The following is a 20,516-nucleotide window of genomic DNA, read 5'->3' as shown; positions in this document are numbered from 1 at the left end:
TTATGAAATGGATTGATACACACTTATATAAAAGGAATTAATATTCTATTAAAAAAATACTGCTTCCTATATATTTTTATTTAAGTTTAATAAATAAAAAAAAAAAAATATTGTAACTATTTGTAAATCAATAATTAATGTATCTATTTTTTAATATATTTTATATAATTTTGTAAAGATATTACTAAATAATAAAATATATTTATATATATAATCAAAAAATAATTACAATAAACATAAAAACTTTAAGAATGAAAAAATTATTTTATAATTAATATATAAGTTTTCTTGAAATGAAGTCACTTTCTGCAATTGTAAACCGTATTTATTAATGCATCCTAGTATTTAGTCTGAGCCTTTTTGCTTATTTATTATTCTAATATATTTAAATTAAAAATAATTGAAGAAGTATTATAAAAAAAAAAAAATATATACTATGTTCATGTATGTATAACTATTTTATCTCTAGTCTAATTTTAATGTTTTTTTTTTTATATGATTGTGTATATTATTTTTTTATATATGCATTGATAATTATAGTTCACTATAGTAAACGAAAAAAAAAGAAAATGCACAATTATTATAATCATCATATTTATATATATTATATAAAAAAAGAGGGGGAAAAAAAAAGGATAATGTATCGACAAATTTAAATTAAAGCAAAAATTTCATTGTAATTTTAAAAAATTTTATATATGAGAAATATAACTTCACAATTTTACATGCAGAATGAATTTATTTGATTTTATTTTAAACGGAATTTTTTTTTATATCTTTTGTTATATATATGAATAATTAATACCTTAATCTTGAAGGTTTTTTAAAATATAAACTAATCTATTTATTTTTTTTTTTTTACATATATTTTCTTCTTCATTATTTTAGGTTCCTGTTTAATAATAAATGCATTTCAATTTTTTTTTTTTTCTTGAATAAAGTGTATTGAAAATTAAATCAATTAAATGTATTCTTTATTAATTGAAGCTACAAAAATTAAATAGCTGTTAAGTTATAGCTTTAAGCTTTTTTTTTTTATTTTTGAAATATATATATATATTTTTTTTTTTTAAACTAGACAGTAATGCTATATTTAACATTTTTTTTTTAAATTCCTTTTTATTTCTTGAAAATATAAAATTTCATGAAGGAAATAAAGCTTTAACATCATAATATATATTTCAAATACTAAAAAGAGAATATTAGTAAAACATAATGATGAAATGAATAATATTTCAAATTTTCAAAGAAGTAAATGCCACTACAGAAATAATGAATTAAGTGAAACACAAATTAATCAAAGATTAAAAAATATTAATTTAACTAAGCGTTTGATATCATATGAAAGGTACATAAATGCTATACCAAAAAATGAAAGAAGTAATGATTTAAAAAATGATTGGCACCCTGAAACCCCTAGAGTTAATAAGCATTTAAGTTTATCTCAGTGGAATAAAGAAGTTCAAAAATGGAGAAAACAAATTCATGCTTGGGGAAATATGTCTGAAGAGGTTCATAAATACATTTGCAGTTTATCTGCTGCAGAAAAATATAATTATTTATCTAATTTAAAATTACCTGAGTTAAGTCAGAGAGAAATTAAAAATTTGAAAAAAAAAAACGAAGAAATTTCAGATATGACATTAAAAAATATTTTATGGATTTCAGATAAAAAGAACCCAGATGTTTGTGCTGATAATATCATAATAGATAAGCCATTATTTTTTCTTCCCCAAAATTTCAATGGTACTATATTGAATAATGAATTTATAATAATTAAACAGAACTATTTAGAAAAATCACTATTTTCATTAAAAGATGAATACAATGAAAATTATAAATATTTATTTGAAAAATATTATAGATTATATTTTTTGATGAGAGATTATAATTTAAATATTGAAAAAAGCAAAGTAGAAACAAATGAAATTATTATTGTTTCAAAAAAAAAAGATCATTCTGAAAATAATAATAATATAAATGAAATAAACGAATACATGAAAAATCAGAAAATAGAGGCAACAAAATATTTATACTGCTCTAATATGAATACAAAAAATAAATATGAAAAAAAAAAAAAAAAAAGATTTTAATTAAACATTATTTTTAAAGAAGCATTTTAACATTTTTATTTTATGTTACATATGTATGTATTTTAACTAGGTAACATATTAATAATTTAAAATTAAAAAAAATGTGCATAAGCATTTACATTTTATATGTGCATTTATTGGGGTTGTATAAAATATTTATACCAAATATATAATATTTATATTATATTAAACATTATATAATATGCCTGATAATTTTTTATATATTAAATATACTTATTGTTTTTGTGTAAATTATTGGTTACATCTTTATATAATTTTTATCATATGAATATGTTTATTATTTAATCTAGTTTATTTAATAAGTTTTTGATATATTCAGATTGGTAAAGATAAATTAATTTTCTTGTCAAATAATTTTTCTTCCTTTTTCCTATATTACATCTTTTTTTATTATTTGTTAAATATGAATTATCTTAATAGATAGAACTAGAAATTTTAATTATCTATTTTTTTATATTTAAAGGTCTAACATATAAAAAGTCCTATATATTTCCTCATAATTACATTAAAAATTTCTGAAAGATATATATATATTTGTATTTAACAGTTTCATTTGTTTGATATAAAATTTTAAATTATTATAATAAATATATTATTATTTATCCCTAATATACCTTAAAATAATATATTTACACAAATGGAGTAAAATATTATTTAATTAGATAAATTTTATTATGAAAAAGATTCTTTGTTTTTTAAAAATGTGAAAAATAATATAATTAAAATAAAATAAAATTAATTACCTTTAATGAGTTATGGTATGCTTTATACTATGCCATGTACAAAAAATAGTATTAATCGAAAGAATTTAAAGTAAATGTGAAATTATAATTTTTGTAGTATCATTTTTTTTGCATAAGTAAATAATAATAGAGAATAGCTTAATAATTTTCTAAAAATAATTTGAATATTTATATATATAAAAATAAATGTATTTTATTATATTTTTTAAAAATATTTACTATTTCGCTTTTGTATATACATGCTTAAGTATTTAAAAATTAAAACAATAATGTGACAGATTTTTTTTTTATATAAATATAAAAAAAAAAAAAATAAAATAAGATAAAAATATAAATTATTGCATTTAGTCATTTAAAAAGTATACACTTAAATATATGAATTTTTAAAAAATTCTTTAAAATACATTGTTAAAAAAAAATAATAAAAATAAAAATTAAAGTTGTTTTATCTATTTTTTATTTAATGAAGATAATTAAATATAACTAATGGGTATTTTAATAATGAAAAAAAAAAAATTATAGTTATACCATATTATTTAAATTCATATACATGTATTAATGATAAAACTCTCACATATATTTAATGGTCTTTGGAGACAATCTATTGTCAGGTGTGCAGATAATAGTGGCGTAATAAAAGCATGTATAATTGGAATTGGGAAGAATAAGTGGGGTACAGGAAAAATAGGAGATAGAATAAGAGTATCTATTAGAGATAAAACTAGTGACTGCACCGTTTCAGAAAAGACACCAAAAGGAATTATTGTTAGAAGAAAAAAAGAAACGAAAAGAAAAGATGGAAGCTATATAAAATTTGATGATAATGCTTTCGTTATGATATCAAAAAATAAGCTGAAAGCTACAAAAATAAAAGGCCCTGTGGCAATGGAAACTAGACACAATTGTAGAAACTTAGCTCGATTTATTTTTTGATACTTCTAAATAAATAAATAATTTTAATTAAATTTTATATTCAAATATTTTAATTTCATAACTACATCATATGGAATGCGTAATATTAAAAAGATACTATAAGAATACATAATAATTTTAAAGAGAAATAATCTCTTTTTTTTTTATTATTTTATATATTTTCAAAAGTCCATTTTTAAAATGATTTATTTAAAGAGTATATTTTCCTATTAATGAAAATAAAAATACTGGTTTTTTTTTTCCCCCTTTTTTTTTTTGTTTAACATAAATAAATGAAATAGCATATGGGTAGTTGAAGATTCTATTAATTTTTTTCTTCATATAAGGCTTTTTCATTTTTTATTTGTAATATTACTAATATTTATTCTTGTATATAATAAAAAAAAAGTTTATATATATATATATACGTATTAAATAAAAAAAAAAAAAAATAAATTCGTAATTCTGCTTATAAACTGTGAAATCATTATTATTATTTAAAATAGTATTTCTTAAAAAAAAATATGTTTTTAGACACTACTTTTTAAGATACTCTTTATTTATGTAATATACTTTTTGGATAATTGTTTTTAAAAATATTAACTTATTTATGTACAACTTAATTTAATATATTGTTTTAGATGTTCTTTATAATATTATTATAATTTTTTTATTTTTTTCTAGTATATTTTATTATTTTTACTTTAAGCCATAATAATTTTCGTTTAAACCAAATTTATATATATATATATATATATATATTGCAGTTTTTTCTAAAAATATAGACTAAAAAATGAAAAAATTAACAAAAATATAAGTATTATTCTGCTTTTAAGTCGGTGTATAAAAATTATTTCATTAATCATTAACATTAATTTATGTAAGATGCGCAAAGAGCAGGAGTATCTGACATTGTAATATAGATACCAATAATTAAACCTGTAAAAATGAAAATGAAAATGAAAATTGAAATGATTTTAACTTGTAAAATAATAAAAGCATAAATTTATGCTATATAGGAATACACTATTTTTTAATATAAAACATAATATAGTAAATAAAAATACCGTATAATGCCAATGCTTCAGAAAAAATGAGAATTAAAATCAATCCCATAAATAATCTATTTTGTTGTGCATTTGCTCTTACACCTGCATCACCAACAATACCAATAGCTAATCCAGAAGCCTAAAAAAAAAGGAAAATATGTATACATAATATAAAAAAAAGCAAGATAAATAAATATACATATATATATATATTTGAAACATAAAAATAATATTTCTGAGATTATATAAATTATTTTTATGTTTCTTTTGTTTCCTACTAATGAACTCAATCCAACTATTAATCCTGATGATAAATGAGCGTACCCCAAATAAGTTGAATATGTATCAGCAGATACTATTAAAAACAAATTTTAATATATAAAATTGTGTATATTTTTGGAAATTTGTTAATAACATTTTCAATATTAGAAAATTTACTAGTATATACATATCATTACATAACAATAAGAGTTTCATATAATATTTACTAAATAAATAAATAATTTAAGGAGAATAACATATTATAATACTTATACATTATGCACATATATAAGTGTCTTAAAAAAAAGTCATATATATATAAATAAGTACTTCTTCCTTTAATGAGAATAGACATAATAATTCCATATATTCCTAAAACACCAGACATAATTACAGGCAATATTGATTTCATAACTAAATCAGGCCTCATAACACCAACACTACATACTCCTACTCCACTTTTCGCTGTACCAAATGCTGCCCCCAAATCTGAAATTAAAACAAAAAAAAAAATATAAAATTAAAAAAAACAAACTAAACTAGAAAATAAATACCTTTTTCACAATTCAAATTAAAATTTATATACACACATATATATGTATATATGAGAAACACAATTCAAAATATAATTTACTTGAAAAAATTGAAGATGCAGCAATCCCCATATATCCAAAAAAAGCTGAATTAGGATCACATGTTCGCATTTTCTCAAAAAAAAAAAAAAAAAAAGATTACTTCTTTATATATGTATTTAAAATTAATAACGAATTATATTACTATATTAAAAATAAAAAATAAATAGCTTAAAGTTCTCTTAACAATAAAGATGAAGAAAATAAAAAAATATATTTTCTTTAATGTTTTGTTTTTAATTGAATAGTATTAAAAAAAAAAAAAAGGCCTTTCCGCATGCATTTATAAAAATATTAAAAAAAAAAAATTTTATTTTTAAATTTTCTTAATTTTTTATTTTTTCTCTTTTGTTATAAATTGTTAATAATATATTTTTAATAACTTTTTATGTATTTATATATCTGTATATATTCTGAATTTAATGTTATAACGAATAAACAATCAAAAACTTAAAAAAAAAAAAAAAAAAAAATTTGAATATAATTATATTTTTTTAGCTGTAAATGTAAATTTTGGCATTTTATTTTCATATTTTTATTTTATATAAATATATTAAAAAAGAAAAATGTATAATGCAACAAATTTATTACATATGTGCTTATTGTATTAAAATATCTAATAAAATAATGTATTCCAACAAAATAAAATAATATTAAATAAGTATAGTATTAAGAGTAATTAAAAATTAAAAGTCTTTGGGAAATAATAAGAAGAAATTTCATAAAAGATAAATTAAAAAGATATATTGTTCGTATAGTTATTTTTTTAACAGTTTTTTTATCCATCTCATTGTACAAATGTTATAACTTTAATTTATCTTTTTTCTTTTCCTTTTATTTGATGCTTAGAAAATTCAATTTATTGTGAAAAATGAAAATTTTAAAGTTAAATGAGTCTTTAAGAGAAAATAATTTTTTTCATTTATTTATTACCAATTTTTTATATATCAGGGGGAAATATATGTATTCTTAAAATAATGCATATTTATTTAAAGTGTTATTTTAAATTTTAAACATTATATTAATAATATAGTAAAGTGAAAAATTGTCTATTTTACCTGATATATTGTGAAATATAATTATGCTGATAAAATCATTCATTAAATTAAAAGAAAAAAATAATTAAATTGAAAAGAAGTGATGGGAAATGAAAAACAAACGATTCCTTCAAACCTTTTAAAATTATTTATATATTTAAATGTGAAATAACATATTGTGGGTGAATTATTCTCATTTAAAATAAAAAATTATGATAGAATAAAAAAAATTTTTTTTTTTTTTATAAATATACATATATAGGAATAATTAAATTATTAATATTTTGTATAGGTCTATTATTGTAATTATGTAAAATTATTTTTAATAGTATGTATAATAATTTACTTCTGTTTTGTTTTTTTCTTTACTTCTAGGTATACTAAATAAAGATATAACTTATTCTTTTTTATTGAATATAGATGAATTTCATATATTTCAAGTACAAGCAAGTTAATAGAACTTTTAATGATTTAGGAGATAATTCAAAATATATTCTTCACATATAAAAAAAAATTTTAGTTTAAAATAAAATAATGAATATAAAAAATTGATAAAAATTAAATTTATTCTTTTAAACAAATAACTATAATTTATTAATAAGAGGTTAAATGTATATTTTATTTATATATTTCAATTGGTTAATCTACATAAAGGTTATTTTATTCTTCAGAAAAAACATCATATAATGTTTTAGTTCATTTTTCATTTGCTTTTGTTTTTTGCAATCATAATAAATTTAATAAATCAAATAAAATTTAAGCTGCAAAATAACTATTTAGTACTTATGATAAGATCAATTACAAAAGTATTCTTATTGTTTCATTTGTTAAATAATAAATATATTAAAAAAAAAAGAATCATTTTAACATCTTACATTATTCAGATATAAACATATATATAAATGTGATTAATTGATGCAAGTTACTTTCATTCATAATTCTCTTTTACAAAAATTATAAAAGCTACAAAATTTTTCATTTTTTTCTTATAAATATAATTAATGTTTTAGTATCCATATTCTTTAACAAAATTTAATATTGCATAGAAAATATAAAAGGATAACTTAAGTATTATTATTTTAATTATATAAGAATTTATACTACAAAACAATATACTATTTCTAAAAGAGAATTTTATTTTCATAGAAAATGAAAAATTTAAGTTATTTTTATTTATTTAAAGAAAATCCTAAAAGTTAATGTTTTTACTTTAAAAAATTAAAAGAAAAAAAAATACGATTATTCCATTGAAGAAAAATATTCAAATATACAAAAATTATTTTTACGTCTAAAAATAAATTTAAAAAAAAATTAAAAATTTATATTTTTAGTTTTTTTTTTTAATCTTTTTATTAAAAAATATTAATGAAAATATTTTAACTGAATTTTTTTTTTTTTTTCTGAACTTTTTTATGCACTGAAGTATTTTCATTTAGCTTAATTGGCTGTAGTTTTGATTTAATTAAACTTAAAATGAATATTTGTTTAATTAACATTTTTTTTATAATTATTTTTTCAAGTTCTCTTTTATTTATTAACATTTTATAATAGATATATAAGGTAGACTAAAACAATTTACAATAGTATTTTTTTTTTTTTTTTTTGAAAAATTGTATTATTATGCATGAAGTACTTTAAGCGTGTTTAGTTTACTATTTTTTTTTTTTTTTTTTAAAAGAATGAAAGGAAGAAACGATGAAAAAAAATTGGTTATTTATGTATGTAACAAAAACTATTAATATAGATAGCTGTCATTTCATTATTAATAAAAAAAAGAAATTTTATGATGTATATCCATTTTCTACACTTAAAAGGAACTTACTGAATAAACAAACAGTAATATATAATAAAGATATATATATGAAAAAGAATGGCAATAATGTCGTAAGTTCAGTACATATATATAAAAAATATATTTGTTCAAATCAAATTTTAGAAAAAGATTCCCTGAAGTATTATCATGAAGAAAAAAAAGATTTTAAAAAGAATTTAGAAAATTCAGATTTATATAAAAAAAAAAATGAAATTATGAAAGGTGACAACAAAAATGAAGAGATTTTAGTGATTAATAATAAGAAAAATAGAGATACACTTAATGATAATATAAATTTTAGCTGTGAATTATTAAAAAAAAACATAGTAAGCATAAGTAAAGATACTAAAAAAGTGAATTTTAATATGCCAACATATCATCTGAATAATTATCTCGAATTATCAAAATCTAAATTAACAATATGGGTAACTTTGAGCAGTACTTTTGGATATTTTATGTTAGGTGGTTCTTCATTAACAGAATTTTCAGCGTTAGTATTAGGTGTATTTCTGTGTAGTAGCAGTGCTAATACATTTAATCAGATTCATGAAAGAAATATAGATAAAATAATGAAAAGAACACAAAAAAGGCCTTTAGCAAATAATAAAATTTCTCTAAGGCACGCAGAAATATTTGGTTTCACATCAGCAATAACTGGTTCATTAATATTGTACTTTTTGAATAATCCTTTAACTTCTTACTTAGGATTATTTAATATTATATTATATGCATGTGTATATACACCATTAAAGCTTAAAACTCCTTATAATACTCATGTTGGTTCAATAGTTGGCTCTATACCAACACTAATGGGATGTACAGCTGTAGAACAAAATATATTTTTACCTGAACCTTGGATATTATTTGTAACTCAGTTTTTATGGCAATTTCCGCATTTTTATTCTCTAGCTTACTTATATAAAGAAGACTATTTAAAAGGTAAATATAAAATGTTTCCTCTTCAAGATAAAAATGGAATATATACAGCAAAATTATGTAGACCTTATATTATTGGATTATCATCACTTCCATTTATTTTTTTTTTTTGTGGTTATACATCCTATATGTATATTTTAACATCATTAATACCTAACTTATTTATTTGTTATAAATTTCAGAATTTTTTAAAAAAACCCTCAAAAAGTAACATTCGCTCCTTTTTTAAACATTCATTATGGCATATAATTTTATTATTAGCATTATCAGCTTATCATACACAAATTCCAGATAAAAAAAATAATAACAATGGGAATATTAAAGACAGTAATATAGATAAAAATGATAACTCTTTAGATCATAGCATTACAAAATTCAAAAAGAAACTATTGAAATTTTGTGTAGTTTTCTCTTAATATGCATATCTTGTTTAATTTTTTGTAAATTTTCATTAGTTATCCTTATACATATTTTTCTTTTTTTCAAACTCTTTTTAATTTTTTATTATTATTTTTTCCTTTATCTTTTTTTTTTTTTTTTTTGTTTTCTGTAATGTTTGTTTATTATAAATTATAATAGATTATTTTAAAAACTATTTCAAAACATATATACAACATAAAATAATGTTAATTCTAAATTTTTTTTTAGATGTATTATTATTAATTGATAATAATAAAATATAATTCTTTTTTTTTTCAATATATCCAGAGATATAAAAAAGTACATATATATATGCGTTATATTTCAATAATTAAGGTTAATAAAAAATAAAATTTTTTCATATTTATGAAAACTCAAAAACTGAAGTATATCCCTACTAATGTAATAGTTTTTAATTAAAAATTAGAATAAGGAATTTTATTCAATTTTTTTTTTTATTTAGTTTAAATTGTTTATATAGAAATATAAAAAATAAATAGTAATAATTCTTTAATTTTTTTTTTTTTTATAAAAGTATGAATACTACCCCTAAACATATCTTGAATAATATTACTCTATTTCTCTTCACTCTTATATTTTTTTTTTATATGCCGTATATACTATTTTCAACTTCATTTTTTAAATTTATTTTTACTTTCAATTTTTAATAGAAAAAAAAAGCTAACATAGTTTTTCTTGATATATTTAGAAGATTAAAATATACATTCTAATACAAAAGAATAAAAAAATAATTTTAATTACATTTTTTCTTTGTTCTATTATATAAAATTCAAGAGTAAAAAAAAAAAAAAGAAAAAGATTTATATCAAAAAAACTTTAACAAATATTATGTTGAGTTAATATTTATAGATATTACATTAATATTTTCATAACGTTATATTATCTTATTTGTGTATAACAACGAAGAATATATAATACTTTTTTTAATACATTGTTATTTATAATATTTTCAAAATTTTTTAGTTCTTTCACCTTTTTTTTTAATATAAAATTAGAGTATTTATATGAAGAAAAAATAAAAAAATATATAAAGAAAATAAGAATAATAAGTATCTTATTTTAGTTTATAGAAATAAAAAAAATATAAAAATAAAAAATAAATTTATTTCTTTTTTGCTCCAGATACTTTTGTCTTTTCTGTTCCACGAACCTATTTAAAAAAAAAAAAAAAAATTAAAGTTATGCAAATTAATAAATATATAGATAAATAAAAAGAATAAATTATATAAATATATTTAAAATGAAAAAATGTAAGTATATATTAAATCATAAAATTGTCAAAAATAATATTTGTGAAATTTTTAAAAGATAAATAAATAAATAATCACATAAAAATAGTTAATGAATTAATGAATATATAATTTCACAATAAAACATTAACACAGAAGTATACATATAGATTATATAAAAATTATATATTTATAATTTTCAATAAAATTTATATTGAAATAAAAAAAAAATTTTAACAAAAAAAAAAAAAAAATATAGAATTGTTCCAGAAAAATAATATATATATATATATATATAAAATATATTCTCTTACTTTTTTTCTTCTATTTTTTAATTCTTTTGCTGCTCTTCTTCCTGTTTTGGTTTCTTTTGTTATTAATCCTTCTCTAACAAGTCTGTATTTTTTTTCAAATTTTTTAACAGCGTCAACATTTTTATAAATTAAGCCAAATCCTTTTGTTCTTCCACCACCAAATAATGTTTTAAAACCGAATAATATAATTGTATTTACATCACTTAATTTATACATTTTTGCTAATTTTTCTTTAACTTCCTTTTTAGAAACTGTTCCACTATTTGGATGTAAAATTTCTAAAGCAAACTGCTTTCTACGTAATAGAGGATTTTGCATAAATTTTTTTACACGGATTGTAAATTGATCTGCCATTTTTTTCTTTTAATTTTATTCTATTATATTTTTCTTTGTTCAACTTTATTTTATTCGACTTATTTATTTATTATTTTATTTTATTTTTAATTTATTATTTTTTTTTTTTTTTCTTATCGTATTCATATAAAAAATATTTAATATAAGAAATTATAATACTAAAAATGATTGATTTTTTATCTTTTAATAACTCTTATTTTTTTTATTCAAAGAATTTATTTATATACTTACATATACATATATATATGCATTTTAAGCTTTTAAATGAAAAATATTTCAGATATAAAACTTATTAATCATTTTTACAAAGAAATAAATTTTTATTTTGAAGTTCCTACAATATTAAACAAATTTTATAAAATTAAAAATTCGAATAAAAAAATATATCCGTAAAATATAAAAAATTATATATATATGTATATATATTTTTTTTTGTTTTATTTTTTTTATTTTTATGTTGCATTTAATTGCAATAAATAAAATTTTACATTAATCAAATTCCCCTCTTTTTTTTTAAATTATTTTTTTTTAAAAAAAAAAAGTAAAAAATGAAATGTATGACCTTTTATAGAATACAAATAATGTTATATATTTTGTTATTTTTTCTTTTTTATCAAAAAAAAAAACTTATAAGCTAAAAAAAAATGAGGTGATTAAGGTGTAGTAAGAACGATTATTACAAGGAAAAGATACACTTTGATCTCAAATTTCTTTTTGTTAGTATCATTTAATATAGCATTAATATATTAAAAAATTTTGTTATTTATTTTAATTATATTAAAAAGAAGAAAATTATAAATCTTCAGAATAACTATAATACGAAAATTTCAAGAGATATACTTTAAAGTTTTCTTTTCTTATTAATTAAAAAAAATGTATTATATTTAAATGAAACAAAGCTTTATTCATTAAAATAAAGTATATAATCTAAAGAAAAATTTATTTTTATAAATTTTGGTCTCTTATGAAGTTGGTACATATTTTTTTTAATTTTTATATTTCTCTACTGTAACAATTCACTTAAAAGCACAATGATACTATATAAGGAATATTAGAAATCTACAATTAATTAACAAAGAAGTTTCAATATATTTTTTTGGAAAAAAATAGTTATATTTTTAAAAAAATTCTAATGAAAAAGAAAAATAAATAGAAATGAATATTATTTAAGCGGATATCTCAATTATTTATAAAAATTTAGCTATAGAAAAAGGAAAATATGAAAAAAAAAAATAATAATGAAAGAAATTCATCTTGTTAAGTAACAAATAAATTACGAACAAAGAACAAAAAACAATAAAAAAAAAAACAAATATATATATATATATATATATATATATTATAATATAATGAATATACTAAAGAAAATAAATAATGAACTATCTTCATATATATACGTCTATATACATGTATTCACATGTTCATATTAAAAAAAGAAAAAAAATTATATAAAGTAGTTTAAAAAAGATTAATTTTAAATTAAATAAGATTTAAAAATATAAAATAAAAATGAAATAAAATGAATTTATATAAATAATCATTATTAATTTTTTTTTTTTTTAGTAATTATTTCTATTAATTTTTTAATAATGTAAATAATTTTAATTACAAAAAAAAAAAAAAAAAGGTAAAATAAAAATACTCATCAAATTTTCTAGTATTATGATCAACATTATGAATTAAAACATTAATATAATAAACGAATACATTTATAAAGAAAAAAAAAAAAAAATTAATAAAACTGTTTTAATTTCTTTATAAAAATTTTATTTTTAAACAAATATCATTATAAATGAAACGGTTAATATGTAAAATATTTATTTTAATAAAAGTGGATAAGCACGATTATTTTTTTTGAATGAAATATGTATCTTCTTCATTTTGTCTATTTGCAGTTATATATCTGATTTTTTTTTTTTTCTTTTTTAAATGAGAATATAAAGGTATCCAATTTAAAAATTATTTAAAATATTTTAAATTCGAATTTAGCTATTAAAGGTAAATGATCTGATGGTCTTATTGGACTAGGTAAAGCACAATTTGAGAGTTGATATAACTGAGCTTCTTGCATTAGCTGATTTTCATCTGCTATATTCACTGTTGATATAATATTTAAATTTTCATCATTATAAAAAATATAATCTAAACAACCAATAAAATTCCCTGTATAATTAGTAAATAATGGTTCAAATACCTCTAAATTATTGTAATCATCTGGATTTAATTTTTGTGACAAAAGTTTTGATATAGCATATGCTGACTTAAGATTTAAATTATGCCCTAATTGAAGATCTGTTAGTAAACTATATTTATCTGAATTAAAATCTTCATGATTTCTGCTACATGTTTTTTTATAAATTAACTGATATACTGCACTCGATGGAGTACTATTAAAATCCCCACATATTATTAAACTGGGGATTGTTTCATATTTTTTGATAAAATTTATTTTTAAATATTCAATTACTTTTACAAGAATTTGTGCTTGCCATATTTTTACATAATTTGCTTCTGGGTTAGCTACTATATGTGTATTTGCTACAATTATTAATTTTTTATTCTGTTTTTCTTCTTGTTTATCGTACATTTTAGAATATTGTTGAATATACTCTAATAATAAAACTAATGCTACATTATCTTTTAAAAGTCTTTTAACTATAGAGGGATTTTTTTGTATCTCCTTAGGTAGCGTTAGAACAGATGCTTCTTTAATAAGTTTACTAAATTCGAGAGCATATGTTTCAACAAATTTTAATTTTTTTTTATTATAAAAAATTGCGCACCCATCTATTGTATATTTTCCTCCTCTTCTTTTTCCGGATGGAGAAGTAAATATTTCTTTTGTTTTTTGCTTATAAACACCTTCATAACCAAATTCACCTAGTGATGGTTTGAAGAAATCTAAGAAATGTTCATTTTGTATTTCCTATAAAATAAAAAAAAAAAATTGTTAGTATACATATAAAAAATTTTGATATATGTATGAACATATATTTCAATAATTTTAATTTTACCTGAAGGCATACAATATCTGGATTATTGTTTAAAATTTCTTGAATAATTTTTGTTTTTCTGTATGACCAAGCTAACATATAAGGATCACAATGTGGAAAGGCTTCTATGGTACCATATATTTCAGCTAAGACGTTCCAAGTCATTATAGTAAATTGATTATGAGGATTTGATAAATTCGAATTTTTAAAACATGTTATATTATAATTTGGGAAAATAGTCAAATTAGGTATACAACATCCAGTAATTATTTTATGATAAATATTAGGATCTTTGATGCTATTCCATATTTCATCATCTAACACATATATTTTTTTTTTTCTTTTTTTTTTTTTTTTTAACAAATTTTTCTTTTCTTTTTTTTTTATAATATTTGTTGTTTCATCATTAACTGCTTTTATTTTGTTTGTGCTTAAATTATCATTTAAAATAGGAAAATTTGTATTTCTGCTTTTCAAGGGATTGTTAAATTCATTTTTTTGTTCTACGTTCAAAGTATCTACTTTATTATTTATATTTCTTATCTCAATGTTTCCAATATTTAACTTATTTATATCATTTGAAATTTGGGGTATATTTTTAGATTGAATATCTATATCTTTATTTGAAAAATTATATTCACTATACAATTTTTGAGATGGCATATTTATATTGTTTAGAAAATTAATGTCATTTTTTATATTGTTTTCATTTTGATAAGTTAAATTGTTCATATATTTGCTATTCATATAAATATTATTGGATAAGTTGAAGGAATTATTTACAGCATTATTATTATTATTGCTATCATATCTTAAATTATCTAAATTAACATATGTATTTTCGAATCCGTCTATTCTTTTATCATTTAATTTTTTTAAACTATTTGTATTATATATGTAGTTATTCCCTAAATTGTCAACATTTTCGGTAATATATCCTCCATTACAGTTTTTCATATCATTGGAATGTACATTATTAATTTTATTACATAAATTAAAGGAATTATTTAAAACAACATAATTTGTTTCATTAAGAGAAAAATTTACATTATTAGCATTGTTATCAATTTCAAAAACGTTACATAAACTATTAGTAGAGTTGTTTAAGTCAGAGCCGTTTATATTAATATTACCATTATTACTATTGTTAAATATATGGGAATTATCATTATACTTGTTCAAATGCATATTTTTATGAGTATCATACTGCACATCATTATAATTATTTAAAAGAATATTATTAAGAGTATTTTGTTGTACATCCATATATCTCACTGATGCAATTTTATTTTGGTTATTTTGGGAAATATCATCATCAACAGAAGATTCATTATAATCGCTATTTTCATTTGATTGACTGTTATTTATAGAAGCACTCAAATCATCAGATGATACACTATTTTTATCAAGTAACATAGTTTCTAGCATTAACTGATGTCCTATATCCTTGTTACATGGAATATAATTTCTTTCATTGTGAATAGTTTCCCATACTTCTTTATCTGGTGCATTTAGTAATCCCGATTGAATCAATGAATTATAATGCTTTTCATCAAATTCAATATTTTTTTCATAGTTATCCCAATCAAAGGGAGAACAAGGTACTCCGTATGTATGCAAATTAGGATGAGATGGAATATTAAAAGAGCCATTACTTTTATAATATTTATGTAAATGGTTAAAACCTTTCATAAAACATTCATAAGAACAAAAACATCTAAATGTTACAGTACATTGTAAGCAGGCAATTTTTTGTGGATGAAAAAAACACACAGTTCTAGGTGGTCCCCTACTCCATCTATAAAAAATATTTACCGTTTTTCCAACAGGATTATTTTCATTATCTTCATCATCATCATATAAATGCCCAAATTTATCTTTTATGATTACCACTGGATGTAATTCACAACTTTCTACTGGTGTAATTGGCTCTTTATTTTTTGTTGGTCCCCATATTAGTTCACATCTTATTATTTCAGCTAAATATGTCTTTTTTTTCTTTTCTAAAAAATTGTTTTTATTGTTATTTATTTTCAAATTTTTTAAATCACCTTTATTTTCAATGATAATTTTCTTTGAATCACTTTTTTCCAATAATTTCGTTGGCTCATTTTTTTCATTATTATTATCATTTTTATCCGGAACATTCAAATTATTTTCCTTTGTCGAAGTTATTTCGCATTTATTTTCAACTGTTTCTCCATTTTTGTTTTTTTTTAAATTATTAATATGGCCAGAAACATCATTTATATTTTTAATTAGAACATTTTCCATATTATTAGAACTATTATTTACTAATGTATTACTTTTAGAATTATTCATAGTATTATTTGCATTGTTTAGAACTATATTAGTTTTATTGTCGTTCAAAATACTGTTTAGTATGTTTGATGAACTATTAATACTATTAGGAAAATTATTTATTTTATTCAATGAAAGTGGGTTTCTATTATAATTTAAATGATTATTTATATTATTATTTAAGTGGTTATTTATGAAACTATGAGAAATACTATTTAAATAACTATTTGAAAAATTATCTAAGTTAATAGTTGAAAAAGTATTTACATTGCCAACTTTTTCATTATATATGCTGTTACTAGCATCGTATATTAAAGTATTATTCATATAATTTGGGGTATTCAAAATATTATTAATATGATTATTACTATTATTTAAAATATTATTAACATTTGTACTTCTTTTATTATTTAAAATATTATTTATATTATTGTAATTATTATTATTATTTAAAATGTTAATATTATCTCCACTTAAAATAATATTCATATTAGTGTTACTTAACATATTATTTATATTATTGTAATTTCTATTACTTAAGATATTATTATCATCGTTTAAAATATTATTTATATTATTAACATTCTTACTACTTAAAATATTTTTAGTAGTATCGATATTCTTTAAAATGTTAATATTGCTATTTTTATTAACATGTTCATCATTAAAATTAATTTTATTAAAATCTTGAAAACTATTATTATTCATATATTTCTTATTAATATTATCATTGACAATACTATTATTATTAGTAATATCTTCACTATTTTTATTATAACTATCTTCAGTCATTTTATCATTTTCATTATTTAAATTAATAGGGATATTGTTGTTTCTCTGACTACTAACTATATTATTTTTTGATATAAGATTATCTTTAAAAACATCTTTTTGTTCTTTTTTGTTATTATTAGTTTTATTTTTATTATTTATATAACTACTATTTTCAACATCATCACCATCTTCATCTAATGTATTATCGTTAAATTTATTATTACTATATGAATTTACTATTTCATTAAAATTATAATTTTCATTGTCTTGCATTTTTGAAATGGTTTTATTTAAATGAAATTTGCTGATAATAAAATTGTCATTTATTTCTAATATATCATTTCTTAATTCTTTTTTATAACTATAATTTTTAAAACTTTTTGCATCTTTGAAATAATTATTATCACAATATAATTCAATATTGTTTTTATTTAAAAATGATTTTATATTTTCATTTGAATTGTCATTATCAATTTTACTACTATTATTATAATTATTATTTTCTAAAAAAATGAGGGAGTTATCATTGTTTCCATTTCTCATGTTATTCTCTAATAGATTATTTTTTTTTTTTTTAAGATCAGTATCTTTTTCTGTGGAAGAGTTTAAATTATTCATATAAATATCATTTTTATTATTTGTTTTGTTTTGTATAATATCATTTTTTTTATTTTTTGTCTTTCGAGATTTTATAACATTTTTATCCCCAATATTATCAATATTTTCTTTATTTTTATTTTCTTTATCTTCATTTATTTCATTATCTTTTGTGTTATCTCTCTCAGCAAATTTTTCTTTATCTTTTTCCTTATTCTTCAATTTATCCTTATTTTTATCTTTATTCTTCTTTTTTCCCTTTTCTTTCTTTTTTTCTTTTTCTTTTTCCTTATCTTTTTCCTTTTCCTTTTCCTTTTCCTTTTCCTTTTCCTTTTCCTTTTCTTTTTTTTTTTCTTTTTGTTCTTTTTCCTTTTCTTTTTTTATTCCTTTTTCTTTCTCTTCTTTTTTCTGTTGTTGTTGCTTTTCTTCGTCCTTTTCTTTCTTTTCGTCTTCTTCAGTATCTTCTTTTTTGTTTATATTTTCTTCAATTCTTAAATTTTCTTTTAATAGCTTATTTAATTCTAAAATATTACTTTTTCTAATTTTTATATCTTTTGATATATTGTTTTTGTTATCCTCTTTTATAATTTTTTTATTTTTATTAAATTTATTTTTATATTGAATATTTCTGTTTACATCTTTTATGTTTTCATTTTTTTTATCTTCAATTTTAACTTTTACAACTTTATTTGCTTTTTTAAAATCTTTATTTTCCATGCCTTTTTCACTTATAGGGTTATTAACATTTTCCGTATTGGTTTCACTGTAAATACCTGGGTTATAATGTTTTTTGTTTATTGTGTAATTTGTTTCTAAATTATTTAAAGAATTACTTATATAATTGTTCATACTTTCATCTTTTATTTTAAAACAACTTTTATAAGATTCTAAATCTTTATTATTTTCTATATTTTTTTTGTTTTTATTTTCATCACTTTTATTAAATCTTATAGCTTCGTATTTGTATCTGGGTTGACTTTCATTACTTTTGTTCTTTTTATAAAAAGAAAAATTTCCTTTATTAAAATTATCCATTTTTTAAAATATATATAAATATGTTACAAAATTTAAAACCTTTTTTATAAAAGAATAATGAATGGCTTTGTTTTAATTTTAATTTTAAAATTAAAAAAAAAACATAATTTCATCATTTGATTAACATATTAAATTCTGGTTTTGTGATTTATTTCAATAGCCTAGATAATAAAAAATATATAGAAATATTACAGTTTACATTTTTCTTCAATATTTTTTTAGTTTTTGTAAATGGAAATAAATATAATAAATTTTTTTCCTTTTATTTTTTAAAAGAAACAGCATAATTATATTAAAAATATTAAAACAAAGATTATTTATATAGTTTAAAAAAAAATAAAAAATAAAAATAAATATAAAATATTTAAAAATAAAAATTTTATATATAGTTTAATAAAAATCATTGAATAAGTTTTTGTAAAAAAAAAAAATTTAATAAATTTATTAAAAATTAAAAAATAAAGTATCACCTTGTTTTTTATTTGATGCACATAGTTTTATATTGATAATTTCTCTATAATTTTTTTTTTGTAATGTTTTTTTTTCTTTTATATATATATATATTATTGCTTGAGTGTAAACCTTAAAATATTTTTTTTAAAGTGAAGACTTTGAGTGAATAATAGTTTTTAAAAATAAAATATGTTGCTTTTTAATTTTTTTATGAAAACAAATTTACACATAATTCATTGAAATTGTAAAAAAAATAAAATAAAATAAATTAAAAATAAAAATTAAAGTTTATTCTTGTTTTTATATTTATGTTTATGTTTAATTTTTTTTAAAAGTAAAATTTATAGAGTTTTATGTTTTGTATATATAAGGAAAAATTATAATGTATTATCATTTTATTTTCAGTGTATTTATACTATTTATATGCTTACATACATAATAATATAAATGGACATCAATCTTTAAGTAAAAATGAATAAAAATTAAAAAGCCTTTTAACATACTATTATGAACAAAACCAAAATATAT

The 20,516-nt window shown here is 18.2% G+C and overlaps 6 protein-coding genes across 6 annotated transcripts; 3 read left to right on the top strand and 3 right to left on the bottom strand.

The window, feature by feature from the left end:
- Positions 1–1,223: 1,223 nt before the first annotated feature.
- SLBP (histone RNA hairpin-binding protein, putative) lies at positions 1,224–2,093 on the top strand (the record flags this gene model as incomplete). Its single annotated transcript, XM_028677049.1, has 1 exon — positions 1,224–2,093. One exon carries the CDS (start codon positions 1,224–1,226, stop codon positions 2,091–2,093), a length of 870 nt encoding a protein of 289 aa, XP_028533477.1.
- Positions 2,094–3,415: 1,322 nt separating this feature from the next.
- PRELSG_1012700 (mitochondrial ribosomal protein L14 precursor, putative) lies at positions 3,416–3,790 on the top strand (the record flags this gene model as incomplete). The annotated part of the gene is made up of 1 exon (XM_028677048.1): positions 3,416–3,790. The coding sequence occupies one exon, from the start codon at positions 3,416–3,418 to the stop codon at positions 3,788–3,790; it is 375 nt and encodes a 124-aa protein (XP_028533476.1).
- An 850-nt stretch (positions 3,791–4,640) lies between these two features.
- PRELSG_1012600 (V-type proton ATPase 16 kDa proteolipid subunit, putative) lies at positions 4,641–5,783 on the bottom strand (the record flags this gene model as incomplete). The annotated part of the gene is made up of 5 exons (XM_028677047.1): positions 4,641–4,708; positions 4,837–4,957; positions 5,097–5,173; positions 5,410–5,568; positions 5,714–5,783. The coding sequence occupies 5 exons, from the start codon at positions 5,781–5,783 to the stop codon at positions 4,641–4,643; spliced, it is 495 nt and encodes a 164-aa protein (XP_028533475.1).
- A 2,660-nt stretch (positions 5,784–8,443) lies between these two features.
- On the top strand, positions 8,444–9,913 carry PRELSG_1012500 (cytochrome c oxidase assembly protein (heme A: farnesyltransferase), putative; the record flags this gene model as incomplete). The annotated part of the gene is made up of 1 exon (XM_028677046.1): positions 8,444–9,913. One exon carries the CDS (start codon positions 8,444–8,446, stop codon positions 9,911–9,913), a length of 1,470 nt encoding a protein of 489 aa, XP_028533474.1.
- Positions 9,914–11,040: 1,127 nt separating this feature from the next.
- RPS24 (40S ribosomal protein S24, putative) lies at positions 11,041–11,835 on the bottom strand (the record flags this gene model as incomplete). The annotated part of the gene is made up of 2 exons (XM_028677044.1): positions 11,041–11,088; positions 11,482–11,835. The coding sequence occupies 2 exons, from the start codon at positions 11,833–11,835 to the stop codon at positions 11,041–11,043; spliced, it is 402 nt and encodes a 133-aa protein (XP_028533473.1).
- Positions 11,836–13,798: 1,963 nt separating this feature from the next.
- On the bottom strand, positions 13,799–19,535 carry CCR4 (carbon catabolite repressor protein 4, putative; the record flags this gene model as incomplete). Its single annotated transcript, XM_028677043.1, has 2 exons — positions 13,799–14,761; positions 14,850–19,535. 2 exons carry the CDS (start codon positions 19,533–19,535, stop codon positions 13,799–13,801), a joined length of 5,649 nt encoding a protein of 1,882 aa, XP_028533472.1.
- Between the last annotated feature and the right edge of the window lie 981 nt (positions 19,536–20,516).

The sequence above is a fragment of the Plasmodium relictum genome (genome assembly GCF_900005765.1).
Source record: "Plasmodium relictum strain SGS1 genome assembly, chromosome: 10".
NCBI lineage: Eukaryota > Apicomplexa > Aconoidasida > Haemosporida > Plasmodiidae > Plasmodium > Plasmodium relictum.
Note: the sequence above shows the minus strand (reverse complement) of the source record. Positions and strands in the feature narration are given on the sequence as shown.